This window comes from Quercus lobata, chromosome 8, assembly GCF_001633185.2.
Source record: "Quercus lobata isolate SW786 chromosome 8, ValleyOak3.0 Primary Assembly, whole genome shotgun sequence".
Lineage (NCBI taxonomy): Eukaryota > Viridiplantae > Streptophyta > Magnoliopsida > Fagales > Fagaceae > Quercus > Quercus lobata.
In genome coordinates, this window is record NC_044911.1 from 15,117,937 (window position 1) to 15,145,590 (window position 27,654).

General features: G+C 36.0%; 3 protein-coding genes and 2 pseudogenes across 3 annotated transcripts; 1 reads left to right on the plus strand and 4 right to left on the minus strand.

Moving 5' to 3' along the window:
* The first annotated feature begins 2,876 nt into the window (after positions 1 to 2,876).
* On the plus strand, positions 2,877 to 5,621 carry LOC115956461. The gene is made up of 3 exons (XM_031074833.1): positions 2,877 to 2,992; positions 3,926 to 4,289; positions 4,461 to 5,621. Exons 1-3 carry the CDS (start codon positions 2,877 to 2,879, stop codon positions 5,619 to 5,621), a joined length of 1,641 nt encoding a protein of 546 aa, XP_030930693.1.
* A 3,359-nt stretch (positions 5,622 to 8,980) lies between these two features.
* On the minus strand, positions 8,981 to 10,174 carry LOC115954494 (plasma membrane ATPase 2-like). Its single transcript, XM_031072358.1, has 4 exons — positions 9,851 to 10,174; positions 9,492 to 9,524; positions 9,278 to 9,359; positions 8,981 to 9,072 (listed from the first exon to the last, which is right to left on the minus strand). Exons 1-4 carry the CDS (start codon positions 9,956 to 9,958, stop codon positions 8,993 to 8,995), a joined length of 303 nt encoding a protein of 100 aa, XP_030928218.1. The 5' UTR covers positions 9,959 to 10,174; the 3' UTR covers positions 8,981 to 8,992.
* A 418-nt stretch (positions 10,175 to 10,592) lies between these two features.
* LOC115956462 lies at positions 10,593 to 12,365 on the minus strand (annotated as a pseudogene).
* Positions 12,366 to 15,934: 3,569 nt separating this feature from the next.
* Positions 15,935 to 19,550, minus strand: LOC115956463 (annotated as a pseudogene).
* A 720-nt stretch (positions 19,551 to 20,270) lies between these two features.
* On the minus strand, positions 20,271 to 20,912 carry LOC115956465 (protein MAIN-LIKE 1-like). Its single transcript, XM_031074834.1, has one exon. The coding sequence runs from the start codon at positions 20,910 to 20,912 to the stop codon at positions 20,271 to 20,273; it is 642 nt and encodes a 213-aa protein (XP_030930694.1).
* Between the last annotated feature and the right edge of the window lie 6,742 nt (positions 20,913 to 27,654).

Genomic DNA, 27,654 nt, shown 5'->3' on the forward strand with positions numbered 1-27,654 from the left:
CTAATAAAATAAGACAACGTGGGCCAAATTTCAGATATGGCAATTCTGAAATTGTAATTCTTAATAGATTGAACTTGTGTTGCGCTTGTGTTGAGCTTCTTCATTTAACCTAGATAGCAGTATTTGTCGAGCTTCTATCAAGACTTAATGAAACAGCTTTTCTTCACTTTTTTCTTGGATCAATCTTCATGACTTTAAAGATACCACTTGATATATTTGATCAACATACTTCTTGATATATTAAACCCATCTTAGACCTACTTAATTACAAGTAAAGTGCGTTTTGTCAAAGTATAAGTCAATTACATAGAAAATATGACCCTAACACTGAGCATTAGGATTTGGAATTCTACAAAGGAATGAAAAGAATTCACTAATAATCTTTGATTGAAATGGGTCAGGAATTGTGTCTTATCCCATATTCAAATGGGAGCTAGATTTTTGTCATTTTTTGTAGTTTGATGACTTGATCCAGACCTATAGACAACTGAGAGACTTGGGATGAAAGAGAAATGTACATCTACTAACTATATAAAGAGACAAATGACTCTTTCTACGGTAAATTTGTTTTAGTCCATTAGTGAGCAAAACTCACCGTTTTGTATTTTTTTTTTTCGGTCACGCCATTTCAGTTTGTGCTTTGTTTTTTATTTTCTTCTTTTAAATATTTATATGAGTTGGCATATATATTGTTATACTGACACAACAAATTTCATAATATTTTCATAATTATTGAGGTGTCAATTTCTTATAGGTTGAAATAAAATAATAAAATATGAAATTGTGACTAATTACAACTGAAAATAAATGGTTTGCAAAAGTGTTGTAACACTTGTTGTTATCACAAATAATTTCACAATTTGTGAGATCTCAATTTCTTATAGATCAAATAAAAAAATGCTAAGTCCACAACATTTTCACATTAATTTCACAACAAATCATAAGTGGTAAGCTACTATTGATGGATAGAAAAGTAATAATCAGTCGTGGGTCCATTTTAAAATCTGTATAAAACTTGTCATCTAGAATTTGCTATGATGAAAATAGTATTTCTATAAAATAAATAATAAAAAATTAGACTGAAACTTACCTCGGCTAAAAATAAAGGTATTGTGAAAATATTGTGAGATTTTGTTGTATTCTTAGACTTCTTTTTTGGTTTACTAAAATTTGATGAGCCAAAATTCGCTATTTCACAAACAATTTTCTTCTATTGGTTTTCTATTTGTTGTTTTTTTAGTGCATAGCTTAAAGTGGTTGTCCCAATTAAAAACCAATAACAATTTATCACTTAAGATTTGTTGTAAAAATGTTGTGCATGTAACATTACTCAAAAATAAAATAATAAAATTTCATACCATGGCCCACCATAGCAAAAAAAAAGATATTGAGAAAATATCATGACATTTATTGTGTTCTTGACTTTTTTTTTTAGCTAATTTGTTGAGCCATTATTCATTGTTTTACAGACAATTTTCTTGGGCTGACTTTAAAAAAAAAAAAAAAAAAAAAAAAAAAAAAAAAAAAAAAAAAAAAAAAAAAACACATTTTTTTTAAGTAAAAAAACATATAGTTTTACTAACCAAAAAAAAAACAAAAAATCAAAACAAAACAAAAGGAAAAAAAAGTACTTTTCCCGAGGTATTGTGCATATCAGATTCCTTCAGCCATTCAAAATAGTAAGTTACTCACGTTTTGAAACAATTAAGAAAACTAACATCTCGAGTTTTTGAAACTCGAGATTCAACTTAAAAACCGACTCTTATACACTCGCTTTCCATTTGTTCTGCACTGCTGAGGTGGCAAAAATTGCCACGCGGATCTCGAGTCTTTAAGACTCGAGTTTTGCCTGGCACAAACCGAGTCTATAAGACTCGAGATTCAATTAGAGGAATAAATAATTTCAACAGATCTCGAGTCTTATAGACTCGAGTTTTTGCTGGCACAAACCGAGTCTATAAGACTCGAGATTTACTTATCCAAACGGTGTTCTAAAACTTTGAACAGAACTCGAGTCTTATAGACTCGAGTTCTGGTGGAACTAATTTCACTAGTCCGTTCCGTCCACACTCAAAAACAGATAGCAGTAGTTTTCAGAACGTGTTCCTTGGACTATATTATTCAGTCCACACTCAGTATCTTCAAACTCTCACCCAAAAACAGAGATCCTCAACTCTCACCCATACACTCAGCCTCACTAACTCTCACCCATACACTCAGCCTCACTAACTCTCACTCTCACTCACCACATTGCCTCTCTCACTGCTCTTCCCTCTCAAGAATTTCATATTTCAGGTATGGGTTTTTTGATTTGATTGTTATTGTAGTTGGGTATTAGTTGTGTATGGGTTTTGCCACTAAGAGAACTTCCCAATGACTTTATGGGTTTTCCAATGACTCCATGTATTTTCCTAATATAAGATGTTCTTCTTGTAGTATCCCACTGTTGTTGATTTCAATTCTGTGTTTTTATTGGCTTGCATGTCATTTGAGCTATATATTATTTGTTATATTTTCTTTGATTTATTACTAATTCATGTGATTAATCTTAACCATCTTGATAAAAATATGTTTTTGCATTAGCCATTTTGGTGAAATAAAAAAAATTCTGTTCTCATTGACTTTATTCTTTTTGAGGTGTTTCCCTGCATTAATTCTTCTTGATCAAATCTGCCAATTTTAAAGAGAATGAATCTTTCATGAATTAGATTCACCAAATTCTTGTAGGTTAGAAAATTTTATGAAAGATTCATAGCAATGTACGTTTCCCTTGTTATCTGATATGTGGAGTGTTGCTTGATTGTGGAGTCACCACTTTATCTTGAAGGAGCTAGTGGATTGTTTGAATTTATTGTTAAAAGACATAAAATGGGCACATGGTTATAGTAATTGTTGAAGTTACAAAACTTCAAACAATAAATAATGCGTACAAAAGACTAGCAGGACATGAGTATGCAGATATCTCAGGGGATTTAGGTGTGGATGCTGGGATGTAAGTCTTGCTTTGGAGTTGACTGTGTTGTTTGCCATGCCTGGAAATTGTGAGCATCTCAGAATATAGTAAAAAAATAACTTGGACAGGATTATTTGTGTAGTTACTAAGAAGTACTTTAAGGGCTGCCTAATATTTCCTTCATTTTACTTTCTGACATGGTGCTAGAGACATTAATGTAATTTTAACTGCTTGAGTTGCCCCTTTTCAGTTTTATAAATGGTAAACGTAGCACTAGAACATGACAGTTCCTTTATTTAGGAATTGTCTGCCTCTATACAAGATGCAAACTTAAGAACCATTGATTTTGTTATAGGTAAATCATGTGGACGTTTACATTTTGTTTTTTCCAGTGAAACCTTTAAAGTCCCTAAAACTTTTTATAGTGGTGTAGCAGATTGAGTTTAGATGTGTATAGGTTAATATAGATGTGTATAGGCTAGTACAGGTTAATATAGGTTAGATGTGTATAGATGTGTATAAGTTAGTATAGATTAGTACAGGTTAATATAGATGTGTATGTGTGAACAAAATATTATGGAGCAGAGGTTCTCTTATTCATTTTTGAAGGGGCTTTTGCAATTATTTAGTCCCCCATTATCTTTTGCAATTTTGTATGTGTTAACAAAAATTGCGTTTGCAATTATCTTTTGCTTTACATGTGTTTACCTCTCATACCATGTTGCTGTAATTAGCCTCTTGTATATAGGAAGGATAGATGGATTTGTATATGTTCAATTGTTAAATATAGTCGTAATACACTAAGAAATGGCACGAAAAAATGTTCAGTTTGTATGTATGATGAAAAGCAACTTATAAAAGTTTCTTGGCCGCATTTTTTTATTAGAAAGTTAAAGACCTACTAAAAAGTTTGTTTTAGATCAGGGAACTTGAAAATGTTTGTTAACTAACATAGTAACTTGACTGTAACAGGTTCACAATGCCTGAAATTGATATAATCATATACCACGGTGGTCCGTTGAAGAATGCCAATGCAAACAAGGGATTGCCATTTGAAGGGCCGGGTATAAAGACCTATTATACCCAAATTGATCGTAGGTTGAAGACCCTTGACGAATTGAAGATGATGGTTATGGAAGAGTTGTGTAAGAACCCTGCTGTGCACAACATACACATTACTTATCGCATGCCAAATGAAATCCTGAAGCACCGGATTAATTACAAGTACATGGCGATAGAAGCAGACAAACATGTGAAGATCATGTTTGACAAGTTGGAGAGAATACCTGAAGTAACTAACATTGAGTTGTACATACAGTTGGAGCCACGTGCAGAAGTTGGTATTGAGGAAATCCAACAAACATAAACAAGTTTACAAGTTACAGTTCCAGATGCTCAATACCAGTATTTTACACATGTAGAGCATGCTGATGTTTATGCCGATGATGATGATGATGAGGATGAGGATGAGGATGAGAATGATGATGATTATGATGATGAGGATGAGGATGAGGATGAGGATGATGACTATGTTGATGAAAATATTGTCATTAACGGTGAAGATTTTGGCGATAGAGATGAGATTGAAGACATGATTGAACAAGGGGACTTTAGGGACTTTGAGAGGGACATTGATGACGATGAGACATTGGACGGTAGTCAACCTGATGCATACAATGTTCTTAGTGTCCAAAACATTACAGACACAATCCCTGTGTACTCACTACCTGCCTTGTCATTTTCTGAAAATACTTGGGAAAATTTATTTGATCCTTCACATATTGAGACACCATTTGTGTCTAGTTGGAGAGAGGGGATGAATTTGTGCAAAGGCTTGACTTTTGCCAATAAAATGGAGGTGCAACGCGTATTAACAAAGTGTGCCCTTAAGGAAAACAAACATTTTATGATCAGTAGGTCAACCACGACAAAACTTTGTGCGAAATGCGTTGATGAGTCATGCACGTGGTATGTCTGCGTAGTCATGAAGCCCAAGTTCCACAATCTATGGATGGTCACCGTGTACAAGGGTCCTCACACGTGTATATGGACTGGGGTGCGAAATGATGGTAGAATGATGAGTTGTAAATTTATTGCAGATGACATCCTTAAGAAGTTATGTGAGGATCACACTACCCCAATTAAGCATCTCAGATCTATGATAGAGTCGAAATATGAGGGACAAAAGCCTTCTTACTACAAGGTGTGGGATGCGAAACAAAAGGCGATTGGGAAGATGTTTGAGAATTGGGAAGAGTCTTACCAAAGGTTGCAGAAGTTGCTAATGGCATATATTGATCAGGATCCGACTACGCAGGTGTTCTATCGTACCACATCCACCGGTGAAGATGACACAGTATTTTTGAATTATGTGTTTTGGTCTTTTGGTCCAAGCATTGATGGATTCAAATATTGCAAGCCGGTTATCAGTATTGATGGGACCCATCTGTATGGTAAATATCAGGGAAAGTTGTTGGTTGCAATGGCAACCGACGCTAACAACAAGGTATTCCCTCTTGCCTTTGCTATTGTGGATTCTGAGTCAGGGTCTAGTTGGAGGTGGTTTTTACAATGCCTCAGAGATGCGATTGGCCGCGTGATACCTTACGAAGGCATTTGCATAATTTCTGACCGACATCTCGGTATCAAAAACGCCATTGCAAACTAGCCTAGAAGGGATGATGGAAGAGCACTGGTATTTCATAGATATTGCCTTCGACATGTTGCTAGCAACTTTAACACACATTTTCAGAACTCGACTCTGAAGTCAGCGGCGTTGAAAGCCGGATATGCTAGTCAGGCAGTGAAATTTACCTCCATAATGGAGACCATTAAGCAGGCGGAAATTGAGGCCATTAGAAATAAGAAGAAGTTGACGGGGAAGGATGGCAAGGAAAAGAATCAAGATTATCTTCCATACACATACCTAATGAGCGAGTCTGTGGATATGTGGACCCAGTCACATGATGGTGGGAGACGTTTTGGGGCAATGACAACCAATATATCAGAGTGCTTCAATGGTGTATTGAAAGGTGCACGGGGCCTTCCTATTGCCGCGTTGGTTGAGTTCACTTGGAACAAACTTGTCAGTTATTTCCACGACCGTCGCAAAGAATACCTTTTTGAGTTATCAGAGGGTAAGAAATGGAGTAAATATGCCTTCTCCAAGTGGGATGAGAATAAGAGTAAATCTGAGAAACATTATCTCAAGCCATTTAACAATGAAGAGCTGATATTTCAAATAGTTACCCAACTCAACACGTGTAGTGCAGGAGGGGGAAACCACAGTTATGAAGTTCGGTTACTGGAAAGAACATGCAGTTGTGGGAAATGGCAAAACATAGGGATCCCGTGTTCACATGCAATCAGAGTATGTGACTATTTAAATATTGATTCGACCACATATATTCACCCGTGTTATGGTTTGAACAATGCCATTAACACTTATGAGCATGCATTTGTGGTTCCTAAGTCTCCGGCCTTGTGGAGGGATCCCATAGGGCCAAAGTGGTTGCCTAATCTAGCATTGTTGCGGGCCAAAGGTCGACCAGTGAAGTCGAGAATAAGGAATGAGATGGATGGAGTGAGGAATAAGGATCGAGAACCGGGATGGCGGAGGGAGGATGCAGATTTGATAGAGAGTCAGCCCAAGCAGACATGTGGACTGTGTCATGCTTCCGGGCATAACCGCAGAAAATGTCCGCAGTCCCGTGGCGCTTCCACAAGCAGTCATGTTCCACACTAGGTAGGTAGATGGCAAATACTTATGCATCGGTTAAATATTTGTTGTTCATTCCATGTTGACCTAATGTTTACTATCTTTTCTCCTAATGTGATTACTCTACGTTTTTCAGGCATGCTTCCAAGGACGATGTTTTTGTTGTGTGGACAACCGATGTTAGGAAAAGTGACTACATTGTATTGGCTCTATGTGAACTTTTTGGTTTTTGTTGAATGTGCTTGTAAATCTCTATTCAATGTATGCCTACGAAGATTGTGATTTCAGTAGTATGGTTAGAACTGCAAATTATGCGTGGTTGGGCATGTTTAGAATGTTGATATTGAGAATGCCTTTTCTTGCGATGTAACTGCATTTTGCATTGTAAAACCATGTTCATACAGAGAGCGTAGAAGTTTCAGTAGTTTCGTTTGATGTAATCTACGTGTATTTACATTCTTAGCTTCTTTGCCTCTAAATGAGTGTTTATGGATTATATTCGTAGTTTATCTATCTTTGCTTCTCACCAGGTGCATGCACACGTTTCAGTTTTTGGTTTGTCTGCATAACCAGGAAAAAAGAAAAAAAAAATCCCCAGTCAATGATTCCTGGAATGAGCAGAGGAAAACAGAGCAAAACAAAAAAAAATAAAAAAATTTCCAAAGAACTCTAGTCTATGAAACTCGAGTTCCACTGGAAAAAACAGAGGAAAACAGAGCAACCCTCCTGGACCTCTCTGAGTAAACAGAGCAAAACCAATAAAAAAAATTTTCCAGTGGAACTCGAGTCTATGAAACTCGAGTTCCACTGGAAAAAACAGAGCAAAACAGAGCAACCCTATTGGACCTCTCTGAGTAAACAGAGCAAAACGAAGGAAAAAAATTTTCCAGGGGAACTCGAGGCTATGAAACTCGAGTTCCACTGGAAAAAACAGAGCAGCTTATTGGACCTCTCGGAGTAAACAGAGCGAAACAAAGAAATAAATGAAATCTAGAACTCGAGTCTATGAAACTCGAGTTTCAGTATTTGATTCTCGAGTTTTATAGACTCGAGTTCCCCTGGGAAATTTTTTATTTTATTTATTTAATTTTGTTAAATAAAGGAACTCGAGTCTTATAGACTCGAGTTCCATGAGGATTGAAAATTTTATATTTTATTTATTTAATTTTGTTAAAATTTTTTATTTTATTTATTTAATTTTGTTAAAGAGAGGAAGACTCGAGTTCCATGAGGATTGAAATTTTTTTATTTTTTTTATTTAATTTTGTTAAAATTTTTTATTTTATTTATTTAATTTTGTTAAAGAGAGGAACTCGAGTGTTATAGACTCGAGTTCCATGAGGATTGAAATTTTTTTATTTTTTTATTTAATTTTGTTAAAATTTTTTATTTTATTTATTTAATTTTGTTAAAGAGAGGAACTCGAGTCTAGTTCCATGAGGATTGAAATTTTTTTATTTTATTTATTTAATTTTGTTAAAGAGAGGAACTCGAGTCTTATAGACTCGAGTTCTATGAGGATTGAAAATTTTTTATTTTTTTTATTTAATTTTGTTAAAGGTGACAATTGTTGTTCTTCTCTAGAAATTAGCTTTTTAGAACTTTTGAAGGGAAAAAGTTCTGTTTATGTTTTGTAATTTTGTTTTTAACCACTTGGCCTCCTTTTATGTGGAGTAGATGTGTACACTGGGATTTTTTTATTTTTCTTTTTCTTTTTAACTTTAATTGATTGAGCTCCTGTGTTACCCAAACCCCAATGCCAATACTATTAACTCTAAATTATATAATAAATACATGTTTCATAAATGGTCCTCCTCATGGAAGTAGCTTTTGCCGCACTCAGTCTTCAATTAATTGGAATCACCGGCTCCTATATTGTTATGCCTTCCAGCTAGCATTATTGCTAGGTTATATTTAGATACTTTGCATATGACTGATCATTTTAAATTCACATATACTCTATATTCGATTATGAAATTTTAAAATTTTTATGCGCATTGTAACCTGTAGATGCATTGCATTGAATAAACTATTCCACTCCATAACACCAAATGAGTGCTTTTGACAATATAGTGAAATGATCTTAACTCCAAATAATATGAGACACAAGGTTTTGATCCAAAAAATGTGTCAACTACATAGTTCTCTCGTTACAAAACATATAATTCCTGCCAATCAAGGCTTAAATATCCACATCTCAATACATTGTTCTCTCTATACAAAATTTGCAATCACACTAAGAAATGGCACGGAAAAGAAAGTTATCCACCCTTTTAAGACGGTAACCAAACCAAGATATGGTGGCAATGACAATGTTGGTCTCAAATCCCCCCATTCAACTTCCAACTGTCACGCATTGGAGATGGCTTTACTAGGTCCTTTGAAATCGTCATGATGGTACCTAATACAAATCACAAACAGAATTTTATCACATTTCCCATATAATGCAAAAACAAAAATCTATCATTCATATATTTATCAATTTAATTAATTATATAGTTTTTGCAAACTATTTAGTTTCTTTACAAAGAAAACGAGGCCAAGAATACTAGCTAAGTAATAGAAAAAATAAATAAATATTTGCAAGAGCCTCTTTGAAATCATACCATCATTCAGTATTGCGATTATCAGAAGCATGAAAGGTGGGAACTTATCTTCCCATATCAAAGCTAGAAGCACAAAACCAAGCTGCAAAAAGGTTGCGTTAACGAATTATAAGAAAGTTGAAACCAAAAAGCAAGAATTAAACCTTTAGCCAGCCCAGCTAGTGAAAATGAACTAAACAATATCAGTTTTAAATGCAAAATACTCCTAGCTTACCAATGTCCTTATGGTTATGGAGACAGCATATATCTGTATATTCATGCAAGCTAATTAGTTTTACCATTAAACAAAAAATATATACAAACAAAACTATGGAAAAAACACATGACAACTTATGTGTAACAATCATGTTTGGTACTACAAAAGTTTCTGATATATTTTGCATGCTTATTGCGTAGACATAAAAATGACAAGTAACAACTTCAAGTCTAGGAATCAACCTTCCAGGGTGATATTGAGAAGCAAGTTCTTGTTTGAGATTATGAAATGGGAAAAGCACTTGCTTTTCAGCGTACGATCCTGAATTTGAAGGAGGTTCACACTTTAGATGGATATCAAATGTAAATCCAACTTACATTATTTATGTCTTTATCAATTTTTCCCTGGTCGATGCATCTTCTGGCGCTCATGCATACGGTGCTGAAGCAAATGCATCTTCTGCATCGAATGTTGACAAGCTTCATCAAGAAATCTCAGTTCGTTCAGCAGTAGTCATAATTCCATTGATTATTGTGTGGACACACACACATATTCCTTGGAGTATTTTCTAGAAAATCCATAGAGGAGGTACAAGAGAAGAAGATGTTGCTGGAAAAGCTACAAGTCAGAATGAATGAAGCAGAAGCAAAGGCCAACAAGCTTAAAGTGTCATTGGAGAATCTATGTGGTATACTAACAAGGTTTTTACATTTCATATTTTGTTTTTATTATAAATAATTCCAATCATTGAGGACATTTTTCTTCCATAATAATATGTTAGAGCTGAATCAGACGATGGGAAATATCTATCGTAGGAAAAAGCAGAACATGATCTGATAAAGCTTGAACAAGCCCTGCATGATGAAGAAGCGGTCTGCCTTCTTTTCCTGGACTCTTCACCTTCCAATGCTTCAAGAGGGTTGATATAACAGTGATATCTGTGCCTACAAATAAAGCAATAATTCTAATCAAAACCCAATGCAATTGAAATTTTGAATATGTATGTCATAATAGTGTTTTTTTTTCAAAACATTGAATGTAATATTTGCCTAAAACAAGTATGTTTCTCAATGAAGGAATACAACTGGCTGCAACGTCGTAGTACTAAGTGCACAAAACTTAGTTATATTTGTGGGGTTTTTCACTGGTTAAGCTTGAACCCGCAACTACTTTTGGTGAAAGGCACTTGTCATTGCAACAAGGCTTGACCACTAGTGCAACTGCTAATTCAGACCACTACAGCAAGGCTTGATTGAAGGCACGATTTATATGTGCAACTGCTAATTCTCACTGTTAACATTTTCAAAACGCATTATTAAAAGAAATTAATTTTAAAAGCCAATCGACCATACCTTAACCCTTTTCAAAAGATCTTTTGCATTATTGTCATGCTTGAAGTGTTCTCTTACACGCTACAAATAGACAGAACAAAGATGGTAGAGCACAGAATTTAGGAATTTGATGATTTATAGGGTCCCTTGAGCATACTTTGCAATAGCCTCATAGTGTCCAAAAATTCACCCTATGTTTGGATGGGGCAGTTCCAAACATACCCTAAAGGATGTGGGCCAATGAATTAGAGCTAAATGGATAAAAGGAAACAACATACCTCTAGTATTTTATTGAAAGCCTTTGCCAAGGCTGTTTTAATATCAGCTCGATGTAGCGAAGCCACTTTCATAGTAAGCAACCAATTCTTCAAAGCTTTCGAACCTCTTGGATTGTAGAGAAAATTTACATTGCAAGAAAACAATCTGAGTTACTATTCCCAATGGAAAATGATTTTCGAAAAATGGCGCAAGCAACTATAGGTCTATTCTTAAGGAGCATGGACTTTGAACAAGATGCAAGGGTTGACATGCATGTGAAAAGGCAGATGTTGTACCATTAACTACATAAAATAAGTAAAGCTTTCATAATAAAATCCTTACGACTTACTTGTCACCACCATTCTTTGCACTGCGCTCTACTACAAACTTTTTAAACCAAGGTAAAATGAGGTACTTCACATACTCCAAGCATGGATTCCCTTCCACAATATCTGGAGGACAGTATGCTCTCTTTATCTTCAAATTTACTTTCGCCTACAACATGGAGGCAGACTAAATCTAAGGTTAACCTAGTTTATAATCCAGTATCATTATGCTATGCACAACTAATAAAGAAAACACTATGTAGCCCCCTATATGGCAATTTGATACCCCTATACATGCACCCTACCTCGTCATCTTCCATAAAAGTTGAAGATAGTGGATCACTTTTCGACATCTTCTCCTGACCTTGTTGTAAACTGGGTAACATGTTTGTAAATTACCAGTAAGCAAAACAAATAAAGACCACACATAAGCACATTGCATGCATGGGTAGAAAATTTGTGCTGCAGTGAACTCGTCCTCATCACTTCGACCCATAATGTGACCACACCTGCAGCAAAATATAATAGAAGTAAAAATAATGACTACATCACCAGCATATTAAAGTAATAATAATAATCATCATACCATAATTCACGTTTTTATCCTTGAAACCGTATTCCTTTGTGCTATATCCATCACAAGAGGCTAGTACTCATGAGCTTGATTCGGTTTATCTCGTTCGACGACCGCAGAAACTCCACCTTCCCTCCATCAGTATCCATCCCAACGGCCTTCCAAATCTGAATGAGGTAGCGCCCAACAACATCAATTTTCTTCAACTGACCTCTCAGTAGATTGGTTAGCTGGGCAAACCAATCTACAATCCATATTTTCACTCTACACCCAGCAGATGTCAACTTGTTCACATTTATTTCTAATAAAAACAAAATATGAAATGTAAAAACCTTGTTAGTATACCACATAGATTCTCCAATGACACTTTAAGCTTGTTGGCCTTTGCTTTTGCTTCATTCATTCTGACTTGTAGCTTTTCCAGCAACATCTTCTTCTCTTGTACATCCTCTTTGGATTTTCTTGAAAATACTCCAAGGAATATGTGTGTGTGTCCACACAATAATCAATGGAATTATGACTACTGCTGAACGAACTAAGATTTCTTGATGAAGCTCGTCAACATTCGATGCAGAAGATGCATTTGCTTCAGCACCGTATGCATGAGCGCCAGAAGATGCATCGAGCAGGAAAAATTTGATAAAATTTAAAGGACCTGCATAGTCCAGCCCATAACAGACCTGCAGATTCTAGCCCATAAAGGACCTGCATTTGGGAAGTTAAAGGAATAAAGTTTAAAACAAATTTATGCAATAGGTCTTCCATGAAATAAGAAAAATCAAAAGAATTTAGTTATTACATAATAATGCAATAAGTATGGGATAAAAATTATGTTACGAACAAAGTAATAAGCAATAGCCACTGTAGCACATACACCAATTATGTTAGTGATCTCGAACAGAAATGAAGATTACAAAATTAAAAACATCCTCTAATCCAATCAATTGACAAGTCGCTCATCTAGGAAGTTGTACTGCACATAAGGAAATAACCTAAGAAATAACACCTAAGATACAATATCTGGAAGACTAAAATTTTGTAGTATTTTTGTATTTTTATTTTTTATTTTTTACAATTCAAGCCACAAACGAATCCTAAATTTTAGGATTTCAGATTCTCTACTAATGGCCTATTGGACCAGCACAGTTTCCCATTGCATTGAAAATAAAATAAATAAATAAAATGTATTAGGATTTTAGAATCCTAAATTATCTTTGTGTTTTACATTTCTTTTTTAACATTCGTTATTATGTTCCACGGTTGAGATTCAGGATTTTGGATTGTGCAATATTGTTAAGGATAAATTGCTATGTTTAAGAATAACAATATCCAATAGAGTTTTGGTGAAAAATAAATGCATTACTTTTATTGTTTCAGTTAATCAATTGTGATCCTTGAACGTTGCGTTGATAATTTTTTTACAATTTCAAGCAAAAAAAAAAAAATTTTCCAAAACCCATGTTTAGGTAATTTCATTCCTAAAAGTTTGCCTATTATTTAGAAGCCATTTTGGCTATGATTTTATAAATATAACTTTAAAGAGAAGAGGAAAAAAAAACGTTTTTACATTTTTACCCGGTATTTTTATTCCTAAAATTTTGCCTATTATTTAGAAGCAATTTTCTCCATGATTTTACAATTTTATCTTTAAAGGAAAAAAATTTAAATAAAAAAAACCCCCGCATTTTAGGTTTTTACCCGTAAAAGTTAGTCTATTCTTTACTAATAATTGTTCCATTTTTATCTACTTCCAGTGTGCCTATTGTGGTGTATTTGGAGGGAGCGTAATTGGCGTACTTTTGAGGATAGGGACAAGTCCGATGACCAGTTGCTCGCTTATTTTAGTGGCTCTCTTTTTGATTGGTCTAGGGGTTGGGGACTCACCTCTAGTGATTCTATCCCTATGTTCCGTAGTTCTCTTCTCTGTAATTAATATGCTCTTTGTTGTCTCCGTTTGTTTTCTTGTTTGAGTTATCTCATTGTCTCTCTTTTTTGTTTGTTTCCTTCTCTGTATTGTCTGTTCTGCCTTGTGTTTTCATGAGGTAGCTTTTAATATATATCTTTCTTACTTATCAAAAAAAATAAAAATAATTGTTCCATTTTTTCTCAATTTGTGGCAATTTATTTATTAATTTTAATTTTTGTTTACAAATCTATTAGTAATATGTATATAATGGTCAATCACTCTCCTTTGCCTATATATTGTATGCTTCGAAATAGAGGTCACTGCAATATAATTAACTGATATGTGATACTTATCCAAATTGCACAATTTGTATTTGTTGTATACAAGATCATACTCATCCAAATTCCACAGTTGTTGTCTTCTAATATTGTAATCAAAAGAGTGACAGTAATATTGCAATAAAAAAGAATAAGAAAAGCAATGACTAAGCTTTAACCTACAATAAAAAGAGGAAGTAGTTGATTTGGAGGGAACATTACACCTTCGCCCAGGCTCTTCCTCACCAAATTCTTTGCGAAATTCCCTAAACAACTTGTCTTCAATTCTTTTTTGTTTTCAGACTTGGAACCATCACCCATCATGCCGTAGTCGATGAATTTGACTGCACGACTGGTAAATACGTGGTACAATTCGTCCAGATTGGGTTTCTCCATTCTCTTCTTCTGTGCAATATAAAACCATTAGCGAAGAAAAGTTACTGACCTTAAAATGTCAAATGCTGAAGAGCATAACTAACAGAAACGTATTAGCACATTCTACAAAATTGCATTATAAGGCTATTACAAGTCTAAAACACGTAAGGTAAGAAAACTTAACAAATGTTTTTTCCTTCCCAAATCATAACTGCTTTGAATTTTTGCTCAACCGAAATTGTTTGGTATGCACTTTTAACTTCAGCTTGAACCCTCTTCAACCCAATACAAAATACACCTCATTTCAAGTATTGAAATAGAAATCGATTGATAAAAAAAGTACATGGAAAATTGTCCTGCAATTAGCCAATGAGGTAAAGATCCTAACAACATGAAAACATGAAAAGGCAAGGGATGTATATAAATGTAATCCCTTTGCTACTACATATCAAAGAGGTTCAGCTGTTCATGTGCTAGAAGGCCCAGAATGAAAGATTCCAATACCATGGTTTACTGATATAGGCCACTACCGATTGAGCTCAATCCAGATTAAATATAAATATATAAAGATTAAAAATATATAGGAGTAAATCTTGGTTATAATAATGTTGTTTTTACTTAAAGTTAGTTTATAGGTATCTCAGTTCATCAAGGTCCGCACCTTGCTTGATTATAAAGAATGCTTCATGACATACATCGCCCTTATTCAACATTGTAGTCTAGTGTAATCATAAATGAAAACAAACCTTTATGTCAAAGTACATAAAATCAGTCTTAGGATAAGATCCAGATGTGAGAAATGAAGCATTTATTTGATTTTGTGTAGTTCACATGGGTTCTTTAAGACCTCTGGATTCTTTAAATGTCAAATGTCTTACATCTGGATTAAAATTAGAGAAAATTGGGGGGATTTAAATGGAAGGGGATCCTTTTCCATCCCATCAAATGTATATGCTAAAACAAACCAGAATCAAATTCATGGTCTTCTCATATTTGATATTCAAATTTTATTATGTTAAATACACCAGAACCATCTCATGGTCTTCTAATTTTTTAAGTATTGAAATCTTTAAACCTTTCACTTAGTAATAAATCAATTGGCTTAGAAGAAATTATCCTCCTTTTTTTATGAAAAATAAGACATTATACTTCTACAAAGTATTGAAAGGCTATTTGCAATCACTTCATTATCTCGGACAGTGAACTTCTGAATAAATAAACTGTGCCACTTCCTTTATATGAAATAACAAGATATGACTAGACGTGATCAGAGGTGAGTTTTCCCAACACATTAGGGTATCAGGGAAAAAAAGACTATATTTAATTTGCAAGCACTGTTGATAAAAATAAAAATAAAAAAAATAAAAAGTTCAACTAAAGAGATGAAGTGCTAGACAACCAACTTGTAATAAAGCTGTTGGAAACAGCTTCCACATATCCTGTCATTGACTGTGCCTTTGTTCTGATTATCTTAGCTTTTTCAACAGAATCCTCAGGCCAGTCAATTTTGGCAATATCCTCATCAGCAACTTCATCCTGAACTTTGCTAGCATTAGAAAGAATGGATTTACCAAGCATCAACAGTTGAGAAACAGCAAAATAGCACATTTCTGAGAGTCTCTGCAAAAAATATATATATAAATAATAATTTCATTTTTAACTACCAACAATAAAAATTAAGCAACCATATTGAAAATAAGAGATTTGGGTCACATGTTTCCAATAAGATCCCTAATATCTACATACATGAACTCCCTCTGAGTGAAGCGAGTCTATTCTGCCAGCAGTCCTTTGGATCATATCATTAACAGCTACTCCTGCTAATGCATTAGTGAACCTGGAATATTGAAAGCAATAATTGCAGCATAGTGAAAACGGTGTTTACCAAGGTCATGGAGAATTTCATTAACAGTAACCCAGCTGGTACTATAGGACAGAAAACTACACACCCTAAAATCCCTTATGTATGACAGAGGATTGAATAACCACTAGACTAAAAGTAGCTTCTTCTTTTTTGATAAATTTGATAGTTAGAATGGGGACTCTTGGCACTACAAAGCTAGTCTAAAACTAACAATCTTGCACTATCTAATTTCTAAAGCATTCAACTGTCCCCAATTCCACCATTTAACTATATGTTTCCCGTATGTGTTGATCCATGCCAAATGTCAAATCAATGTGATGTTGAAACAGACTGAATCCAAAGATAAATTTCTTTAAAGAAACTTCAATTTTGAGTACAATATGGACAAGACAGCTCCCAATTCCAATTACCTAATAGTTGAGAAGGGAAATTGGCACAGAGTAATGACATATTCTAAAAATGGGCTTAGTGAAAAATGTATCACACAAAAAGTCATTATGTGGTATAAAAATGTCCACAGATTTACAGCTGGTATAATTTGATCCTGGCTTTGTGTTTGCACAAAATGTAGAACTTGAGGGGAAAAGAAGTCAGAATAAACAAGAGACTTAGAGGTTTTTTTTTTTTTGATAAGTAATAAGAAAAAGAGACTTCGAGGATTTTATAAAGCAACAGTGATTACAACATGCAGTCATATCAGCTATACAAGATTTGGAAATTAGATAATGGGAACTAAATGAAAAATCATATATAAGTGCAAGCTGAAGCAAGACAACTAACAAACCAGTGCAGAATCACATGCAACATCCATTAACTGTTGGGAAGATGATAACTTGACAAGAAATTTACCCCACAGCCATGTCAGCAGCCTTGCTAACACTTGAGTCATGTAATTTCTTCATCTCATCATCACTTCCCTCAGCCCCAGTCTCTACTTTCTTCCCTTTGACTGTCTCTACACCATTTCCATCCATTTCAGTACTCAAACTAAAAATTTGCTGGACCTGTTTAAGCTTCCCATCAAATGCAGGTCTCTGTTCCGATGATAATTTTGCTTTTCTTCGGTTACATAACAGGCCATGATGGTTGGACAATGCCTCCAGCTCCTGCCAGTATTAAACTTTAACAATTTCAATGATACTATTGTTTTAACTATCAAAATTCAACTCCAAAGTTAAGAAAATGACCTCCAACTGTTCTGGACCTCCATATATGTAGAAGCATCGATCAAATGTCACTTCCTCGTACAACTGATCCTCATCAGTTTGTTGTTCAGTTTCTTTTGAATTCTTCTCAACTTCAATACCAGTTTCAGTAATTACTTCGAAATAGTCTCCTTGCCTACAAGTTCAACCACTTGCATTCCCTTTGCTGTAAAAGCTTTCCCAGTCTGTAACATTGAAGGTAAGGAATAAGCAATTTGGCAACATTGATAAGCAACATGGTATGGATCATCACATTCATGCAAACCTCTAATATTGACGGTGCAACAGAGCCAGGTGCTGGTAATCCACCATGCTGAATAGATTCTGCCAGGTTAACAGCAGAAAGCACTTAAATTTATTATATATTAAAAATAAACTTTTGCAGCACAATGCCATTAAACTAATCAAATTGGTTGAAGAAAAATATAATCAACCTCCAACCCCCCAAAAAATGGATCTGATAACTCAACCAGTTCACCTAAAAACCCTAATTTCCAAAAACTAATTACATTGTCCAAGCATTCAAATAAAAATCCAAACTAGTGCAGCACAATGCGACTCAACGCAGTAATGCATATTGAGAAGTCAATATTATGGTCCAATTCCATGACTTTAGCACTTACTCAAGGTTCACCAATTTTGTGTTTTTTAGCCCTCGTGTAATGTTTTGGTGGGGGAGGAGGCTACGGGGCATCAACCTTAGGGTCATCATCGTGCTGCAAATTCCATTAGATGCATGCAATCAATATTCGATATAATGGTAAGAATAAAGTGAAGTAGAAAATATATTATTACATTCAAATGAAAGTTATCATACCATAGCAGGGCCTCCGTGTCCTATTTTGTGTCCACCTGTCCCACAAGTCGGTGCTCTTCTACTGCGTTGCGGTCTACCTCGTGGGGGTGAGGGCTTATGAGGGGGATGCTCGTCCGGTACATCAGTATGTGGCTCTACAGTGTCAATCCCAACCGGAGGTCCTAGAGGGTCAGATGAGGATGCGGTAGGTGGGTAATCCTGCTCTATGTAGAGGCCAGGAGTGGGTGAACTAGAGCCGGTGTGTGGGTATGAGGGTGTCTCGGGGAGTATAGGAGGGGTGACATTTTGGTCAATACTGACATCAAAATTGGGCTGCGAAGGTGGGCTGGGTGAAGGGACCTCGGGCTGAGGAGATGCCTGCGGGATGGGTGGAGGCATCTCAAGAGTAGTTACAACCCGAGGGGTTGTTGCACGCCGACCACGGCCCCTGACTGCACTTGTGCTTGGGGTTGCTGTAGCAGGCCGAAGACGACCCCTAGCTGCGCTTGTGCTTGGGCTTGTAGTAGCACGATGACCACGGGTCGGTGTACTTACGGGTGCTACACTTGTGCTTGGGGTTGCAGCAGCTGCTAGTTCAGTCTCATCCCCATTGTTTGCATGCTCATTTACTGCAGGACCACCACCAAGGCCAGCCACATTATTTAGGACACGCCGGATATGGTTGTGAGCTTGGCTGCCTTCAGGAAGCATCGCCAACAGCGCTAAATGGCTTTGAATCTGAAACGGAGAAAGAACCAGTACAGTTAGACTTGAGACATTTATGTATCAATTAATGAATGAATAATATAATACTTATGAATCTACTCAAAACTAACAGTTCTATTAGAATACTATATGTATCAAAAACTATTTCATTACATGTCAGTCAAATCAAACCAGATTTGCTGAGAAATTCATAGAAATTGATTCTATGTTCATACATGTACTCAAGTAAAACGAAGTAGGCAATCAAATGTAAGTAGAACACATTACCATAATATCTAATTTAGCGCTGTTGCAGTCGACATACTTTTGAGTGACCGGACGGTACCAGACGTAATAGGCATGATTGCGGGGCATCTCACCAATCTGAGGAGGTGCATGACAAAGTTGTTGTCGTCTCATTTCCAAGGAAATGATATATGGTCGATGCTCCTCCCTCCAATTCTTTTCCACCTTCCCACGTAAGTTGATTTTATGCAGCCTATCATCGTAGACAACATGGTCAGGCTGCTCCTGTGCCAAGCCAAACTGTCGAAGGACACGGTCTGGGTGGTGTGTCTCTACTATACAAAAACACACAAGCGGCACCCTTGCTGTCCACGTATCCCTCCCTGCAACGCAGAACTCAGGAAGGTGGCCGAAGTGTGCCTCGTATGGCTGCCACACAATCTACGATAGAAAAAAAAAAAAAAAAAATTATCATAGCATCTTCAAATGTGAAACAAGAGAAAATACATAGATAAAGGGTAAAACTAAAATTATAACAAAAGATATGTTAAAGGATGAAGCAATCATATTATTAACGAAGATGATCATAACCAAACAAATTTTTTGAATATTATTACCTGCTCTGGCTGCATTGTAACTAATAGCTCGCGATAGTGGACTAAGGCCATGCCGGATGGCCTACTCTTCGGGCTTGGCACCCGCACCCACCTACAATTACAACCAAGCAAATAACATAAGAACAATAATACAATTTAGTTACTAATAAGAGTACATTGCAGAACACACTTGGTATCAGGAAAAGACTTACTTAGATGCAAGTGAAGCATATGGCCATGGGCCATAATCACATCCAGGTGGGGGCTCTATCCTCGGGCACAAGAATGGCAACCTTGCCTATGCCCAATACTGGACCAACGTGCACGCCCCACCAATCTGCGATGCCCCTTTCTTGCTTGCCCGACACAACTCCCTATATAACCAGGCCAGGCAACCACTACCCCAACTATACTGTGGCGGATCACGAAGGTTACGCATGAAGTCTAGGAACATCAAATGCACCCTATCTCCTGACTTGTCCATGAAAAGTTTGTCCCCTATTAGCGCTAAAATATAGCACTGGGCATACCGGTGTATCTGCATCTCCGTTGCGTCATGAGGCAATGGCGCTGCAACGGCCTCAACAAGTCGGCTTATGAGAATTCTTTGCCCCACCAATGTTTTATTGTCATTCGGCGGACTAAAACCCAGCAACTCCGTACACAATCGCCTCCAAGCCCCATCATCCACCACAGCAGTCGGCCCAACCAAGACGTCACCGTCTATAGGAAGTCCGAAAATTACCTCCACATCTTGTAGGGTGATTGTCATCTCACCATGTGGAAGATGGAAAGTATGAGTCTCCGGCCGCCATCGCTCAACTAGGGCCGATATTAGGCAATTATCTATCTCTCTTGAAGGGGCTCTAAATAATCCTTCTAGCCTCAGCAATTTGATAATATCAATGACTCGATTATCTTGCATCTGAACGTTTGCCATCTCCTTCGTGTGACCACGGCACGTAAGTGGGCCCGAGTCCTACAACATCGATCAAAATAATAGCGGTTGTTAGAACTAGAAATACAACATTGAAAGAACTTGCTAACTAACAGTCAAAGACAACGTAAATATTAAAGCAGTTGTTAGAACTAGAAATTTCACCTCGCCATTCCAAATGGCCTCTAATCGATGATATGGCTGTCGTGTCAACAATGACCTCTGACGCGGACCGGGGTCCAAGACCTCTAACTCCTTATCAATCTGAGGCTCCATACTGCAAACAGTGCAACTGTGAGATCATTAATAGTGTAGGGGCAAAGGAGTGCTACTGTAAAATAGAATTTTCTTCAAAAAAGATAAGTTCGCAATCATACCAAAAAACATGCAAATCGATGATGTTTACGCAATCAAAGAAATTAGAATTGGTAAGTTAGAAAAAAACATAATGAATTTTTTGGAGTTGGAATAATTTTGTAAACTTTTACAATTAAAAGAAATTGAATTATGTACCAAATAAAATGACTACTTTCATTAATTCTGCTTTTTTTTTTAATCAATGTACTTTAGAATTGAGTTTATACCCCCACAAGAATAAGCTTGTTCATTTAGAGAGAGAGGTAGAGAAGTGACAAAGACACCTACAAGAATGAAACAAGGCAACTAAAGGAGACATATCTATACTATCCAAAAAAATATAAAAAGAGGAGACCCATCTTGACATTAAACAATGCATTTGCAACAAAACAGGGACAACACAAAAGAAAATTATTTCAAATTTTTCATTGTGGGACCTTCGCATATTTATTCAAAGAATGAGATTAAGAGGTTCTCGTTCTCTTTCTCCTCATTCTCATTTCGAACTAGTGTTTAACCCGCGCGATGCGCGGGATCATTTAAAATCTTATAAGTAGAAGAAAATACAGGTAATTGCTTTAAATATATATTATACATTGTTAAGACTCTTAGTCATTACAACTCTATTGTGTATAGCTATAAAAATGGTTTCATTAGAGGTAATAAAGTTGTAAGAAGTAGATATCTTTATATTTCTTTTAAAATAAAAAGAAAGAGAGGAAAAGATATGGAAAGAGAAATTATTTAACTTATTGTTCCATTAAGCAATTGAGAAGGAAAAATAGCACAATTGACATTATAAGGAAAATTTTGATGTATTCAAGCATATATATAACTGATCCAAACAGCCATAGTACAATTATATACACTATATTGACATACATAACTTTTGACTTTACAATAACAGAACAATAGGGGAAAATCTATTTATTTTAATAAAGCAAATACTGTTGTCTACATTCTTCATTCAGCTTATACACTTTGAAATCAACCATTTTGGGCCATCACAGTGTCTAACATATCAAATTGTGAAATATAATTACATTTTATAGTATCGCTATTCTAGTCTGTCAGCTTTATTTAAAGGCAAAAAAATAATAATTAACGATACTATGAAATACATAAAGACTCGTAGAGTAAGGTAGTATATACAATAGAGTTCAGTTTTTTTTCTTCTTTGTAGCAATTTGCTTAGTACTTTTTTGACGTTTTTGAAGCATTTGGAGCGGCATAAATTATGCAGATAATCCTGAACCTATTCTGCAGAAATCAAAATATGCAGCAACAGAAATACAACCCGTGGACATACATAACAGAAACAACAACAATACTTCTTAAATGAAATTATGCAGGAAAATTCCTGTAGAAATTTGAACAATCAATTTTCACAACAAAGCACCAAAAGGGGGAAAATGAACACAGAGAATTGATGCGTATATTTCGTCCAATTTTCACAACAAAGCACTCCAAAAAGGTAGAATGAACACACAGAGAATATTCCGCAAATTGACGGAAACAGGGAAAACTTATCCCGAAATCACAGAGAAGTTTCAAAACCGAATCAAAACAACAAAAACTCATACAGAGAAGGATAGAAAGTGAGGTTATTCCAAGATTATATTCCTAACAGATTATATTCCAGCTCAAACACAATAAAATGGCACATTTATTCATGACCAATCTGCAGTTAGATCCTATCCAGAAAAGAAAAAAAAAAAAAAAAAACTGCAGTTAGAAAACATTGAGCAAAAGAATTAAAATTAAATCTATAGTCAACTAAAATTTAGCAAAAAAAAAAAAATTGCTATAACTTTAAGAGAAGGGCTGTCAAGGCCCTTAAATGCCAACAACTGGCTCCTCTTTCTGAAAGTTCAAAAATGTGTATAAAACACCCTTGAACGTTTAGACCCCCAAATACAAAATAACCAATTCAAGCTTTATGACAAACAACAAGTGTGCGGAAATTGAACATAAGCTATAAACAGAATTGGAAATTAATCTAAGCCAATTATAAATCACATCCACAGCAGAAAATAAAAGGCAAAGATAAAGGGAAGAGAGATGCAAACACAAGGACAACACACGATGTGTTATCGAAGAGGAAACCGAAGCCCTCGGCGTAAAACCTCTCCGCCGCCCTCCAAGCGGTCAATAATCCACTAGGAAATGTAGTTGGGATACATGAACAGCAATAGACCCTCCAAGCCTAATCTACCCGATGTACCTAAGCCCTCCAAGCTTCTTGCTCCAACGAGGTTGCGCCGAACCTTTTTCTTTTCTAGCTTACCGGATTCCGCTACTAGACCATAGCATCCGCCATCCTTGGCATCTTCCAATGCTTCCCAAAACTCCAAAAACACTCTACACTCTAAATGGGTGTGGGTAGTGTTTGGATAGAAATCTCCTCTCAATAGGTATGACAATGAGAGAGGGAATGAGAAGAGACTACAAAGATTTCTCTCTAAGAATGAGTAGGTCTCTCTAAATGGGTGGGTGTTTTAAAGAAACCTCTCTTAGGGTTTTTCTTTCTGAATGGCCACACATATCTTGTGGGAATGAGGGGTATTTATACTGGTGTGAGAATGGAATACGAAGAGTCAATTTTTCCAAAAACAGGGCTGGCTGGCGACTTGACCCCGCGACTTGACTGAGTCGCGAGTTCAAGTCGCGAGCTAACTTAATGGCCGGTCTGGATTTTTGTCGTGTAGTGCTCCAGGTGGCGTGACTGTTCAGCTCCCCTGCATGCTTTGCACATGAACAACTTTTGGCGGCTTGCAAACCGCGAGCCACCCGCGAGTCCTAGCCGTGAGTCTCTGCTTCACTGCACTGTCTTGAGCATTTCTTTATACTCTCTCACACGCTACCCTTACATGATTCCCACCTAAATACAAGGTTTCTAAGTGCTATATTACAAGCAAATTTGTCATGGAATAAAGCCAACACATGGTTGATTAAATTCAACCTTACAATCTCCCCCTTTGGCTATTCTATGACAAAACACCCTAAAACAGACTTTAGACTTAAACGTGAGTTTGGGAACAATGGCAAAACTCACTCACACCTAAATCTAGAAGCTATGCAGCTCTTGAATCATATGAACATGAATCTCCTGAAATACAACAATACACCATGATCATCGTAAGCAGAAAATCATAAAATGCATATGAAACAAGCAATATGTGATCAAGTAAAGATGGAGTTAAGAAACAAACCATGACTTGATCAACCAAGTGAACACCATAAGGTAGTGATCACAGTGCTCATTCACACTTGGAATGAACACAAGGACATACAAGATAACAAGCACAAGGCAAGACACTTGTATGCTCAACACTCAACCAATGCATAACACACAAGATATATGCATCTAGGAACAATCCTACAAGGGCACAAGAGTGACAGTACTTAACCAGAAAATGCATGACATTTGGATAGAAGTACTGATTTCAACATAGCATAAAAGACTGCATTAAGCAAGGTACAAACCATAAAGCCTACATAGCATGCATAAAAACATTAACCCTAAAAGCTTACAAAAGCACATGGGTACAAAACACATTATATTGAATAAAAACTTAAACAATATAAACTAAAAGTGCTTAAAATTTCTCTCCTTCAAAATGATGAGAAGCTGTGATGCACTTGGAACATATATATACTTGTACCCTGAAACACTTGCACAAAACACATTAGACCCTCATGGTAAAGCAAGTAATAAATGACAAGTATAATATAACAAGTATAGAAATGACTACAATGATCACATAGCAAAGCAAATGATCATTTGAACATGCATTCAATGAAGCATAATAACATAGGGATATATGCATGTCCAAAGCACAAACATGATGCAATGAGAACAACAAAGCATAACACAAAGCACCATAAAGCCAACAAGAAAACAAACAGAACAAGGTTTTCTAGTTAACACAATGTCTTCTCCCCCTTGGTATATGCATCTCCCCTATGGAATATCTCTCCCCCTACAAATGTGCATGAGAAATAGAATTTTTTCCCCCTAAGGATGTGCACAAGAGTCATATAGAAATGACAAAATACTCCGAAACATTCTCTAGAGTATACTCTCCCCCTTTTTGTCAGGAATAGACAAAGGGTCAAGAAGAAACGAGGGCAAGAGATGAAGGTACGAACAATGCTAATGATGCATGAGGGGTGCAAGACGAATGAGAAAATGAAGCTCAAACCCATGACAAAGTAAAATGCTACAAAGTATAAGACAGACATGACATGTTAGGATGAAGAAGTAAGGTATAGATCAATGCATGACAAGAGTAGCAAAGGTGTGTGCAAGAGGTGGCTAAGTGCAATGCATGACCAATGCATGAAAAGTGCACATGTGGGGCAAGGTGTGTTAAATACACAACCAATGAACCAAACATGTTCCTAATGAGGAAACATGAGAAACCCCAAAGTTTGGTACTCATCGGAGTCCAAACAAGCGAGAAAATGTCTAAGAGGCATTTTATCAAACACTTAGCATGCACACTATGAACAATAATGTGAAACAATGCATGAACAACATGAAAATCACCCTTAATACATGTTCTTTCTGCCACAAGGGGCCAACATCCAATGCAAATCAACAAAAGAAACCAATCCCAAGAAGAAATTTGACAAAAATTAAGTTTTCCCAACCCCTATGACGAAAATCCCAACCAAGAGCACAAAACTCTCCAAAACATAATCTAAGGATCAAAATCAATGAAAAGAGTTTATAATTACCTTAGAGATGTTAAAGGATTGAAAAACCATTCAAATTGGTTGGGTTTTGATGTAAAAATATTGAAAGAGGGGTTTTAGAGAGGATGGGAGAGGTTTAAAACAAGTTTCCCACGAAAAAGCTCTTTAAAAAGCTGATTCTGGGCGACTCGCGACTGGCGAGTCGCGAGCCAAGTCGCGAGTGAGCCGCGAAACCTCTCTGTATGAAACTCGCGGCTTAGACTCGCGGCTTGCAAGCCGCCAAACCGAGTAGCCAAAACTGGCAGCTTGCTGGCAGCTAACGCAAGTAGCTAAAATGAGTGGCCAAAAAATCTGACACTTGTTTTTCAAACCAGAACATGTTTAAACATTGAAAAACACAGTAAGCACTAAACATAAACACAAAAAGTGATAAAAATCACTTCCAAAAACATATAAAATGATCAAAAATATTTTTGGATTAATCCATATAAGATTGAGCACACACACATCACATTTAGACAAGTACAATCTAACAAATGAATAAGACATTCATTGAACATTAGGCATGTGTGTTGTGTGTGTGTATTAAATGTGGAATAATCCTTAGTCTAGAGTGAAGCTTCAATGATCAATTCAATCAAGTCATACACAACTAGTGCTAAATCAAGTGGTCTATCTCAATTATAGAAATGAGCATATATGACCTCCCACAAGAAAATGATTACATATGATGAAACTTTTCATTTGGCTTCTTTACAATTCATAACATTTGATCATTTTGAATCAATACAACTCATTTTGAGCAATACATCTCATTTTTGAGATTGATGCCTGAAATTTTTGATATTTCAAATTGATGAACAAGCCTTTGGCTTTTTGGGCATCATACATTTTCATATAAGTCGCTTTCCCTTTTTCCTAGTCGAATACTAGTATGTGCGACGGCTTTTGCAGCTCATTATCTCTTTTCATTTTGAGATTTACATTTATTGAGCTCTTTAAACAATAAAAATAAAAGAGTGGGAAGAGATATAAGCACGATTCTACGCATATATCAAAACCAACATGACTATTGACAAATCATTCATGACAAGCTTGAAGATCGATTTACAACAATCACACAAAGATGTCAAGATTTTTCCCACAAAGATATAAGTGCAAAAATAACAAGCTAAGCTCGTAAATGCACAAAGCCATTTGTACAAAGGTACAAGGCCAAACTCACATGTGATATGTGCTCAAACATATACGATCAAACTTTTTGAATTTTTCACTTTTTATGTGGTTTTGGATTTTTTACTCACACAAAACTGAAATATAAAAGTAAGATAAAAAACAAAACAATGCATATAAATAGATGCAAGATGCACAAAATGCATGAAGTTATGACATTTAATGCATGAAAGGTCCTACAAAGATCGAAAGAATTAGATCAAGGACCAAAAGAGCAAAAGCTCAACCATAGAAACCCTTCCTCATCCAAACAGAATGATTGTTTGGAATGAGTGTCTCAAGGGAAGTGAGACGAGGGTTGGAAGAATGAGAACCGGAGATGCACATAGTCAAGGAGTTAAGAGCATTAAACATTTTCTTTAACAACATGCTATTTTCACTCAAAACCGGTTTACTCTTTTTAGCACAACTTCCAAAAAGCTCAAGTTTTTCTTTTCTTTTGATTCTTTTAAAA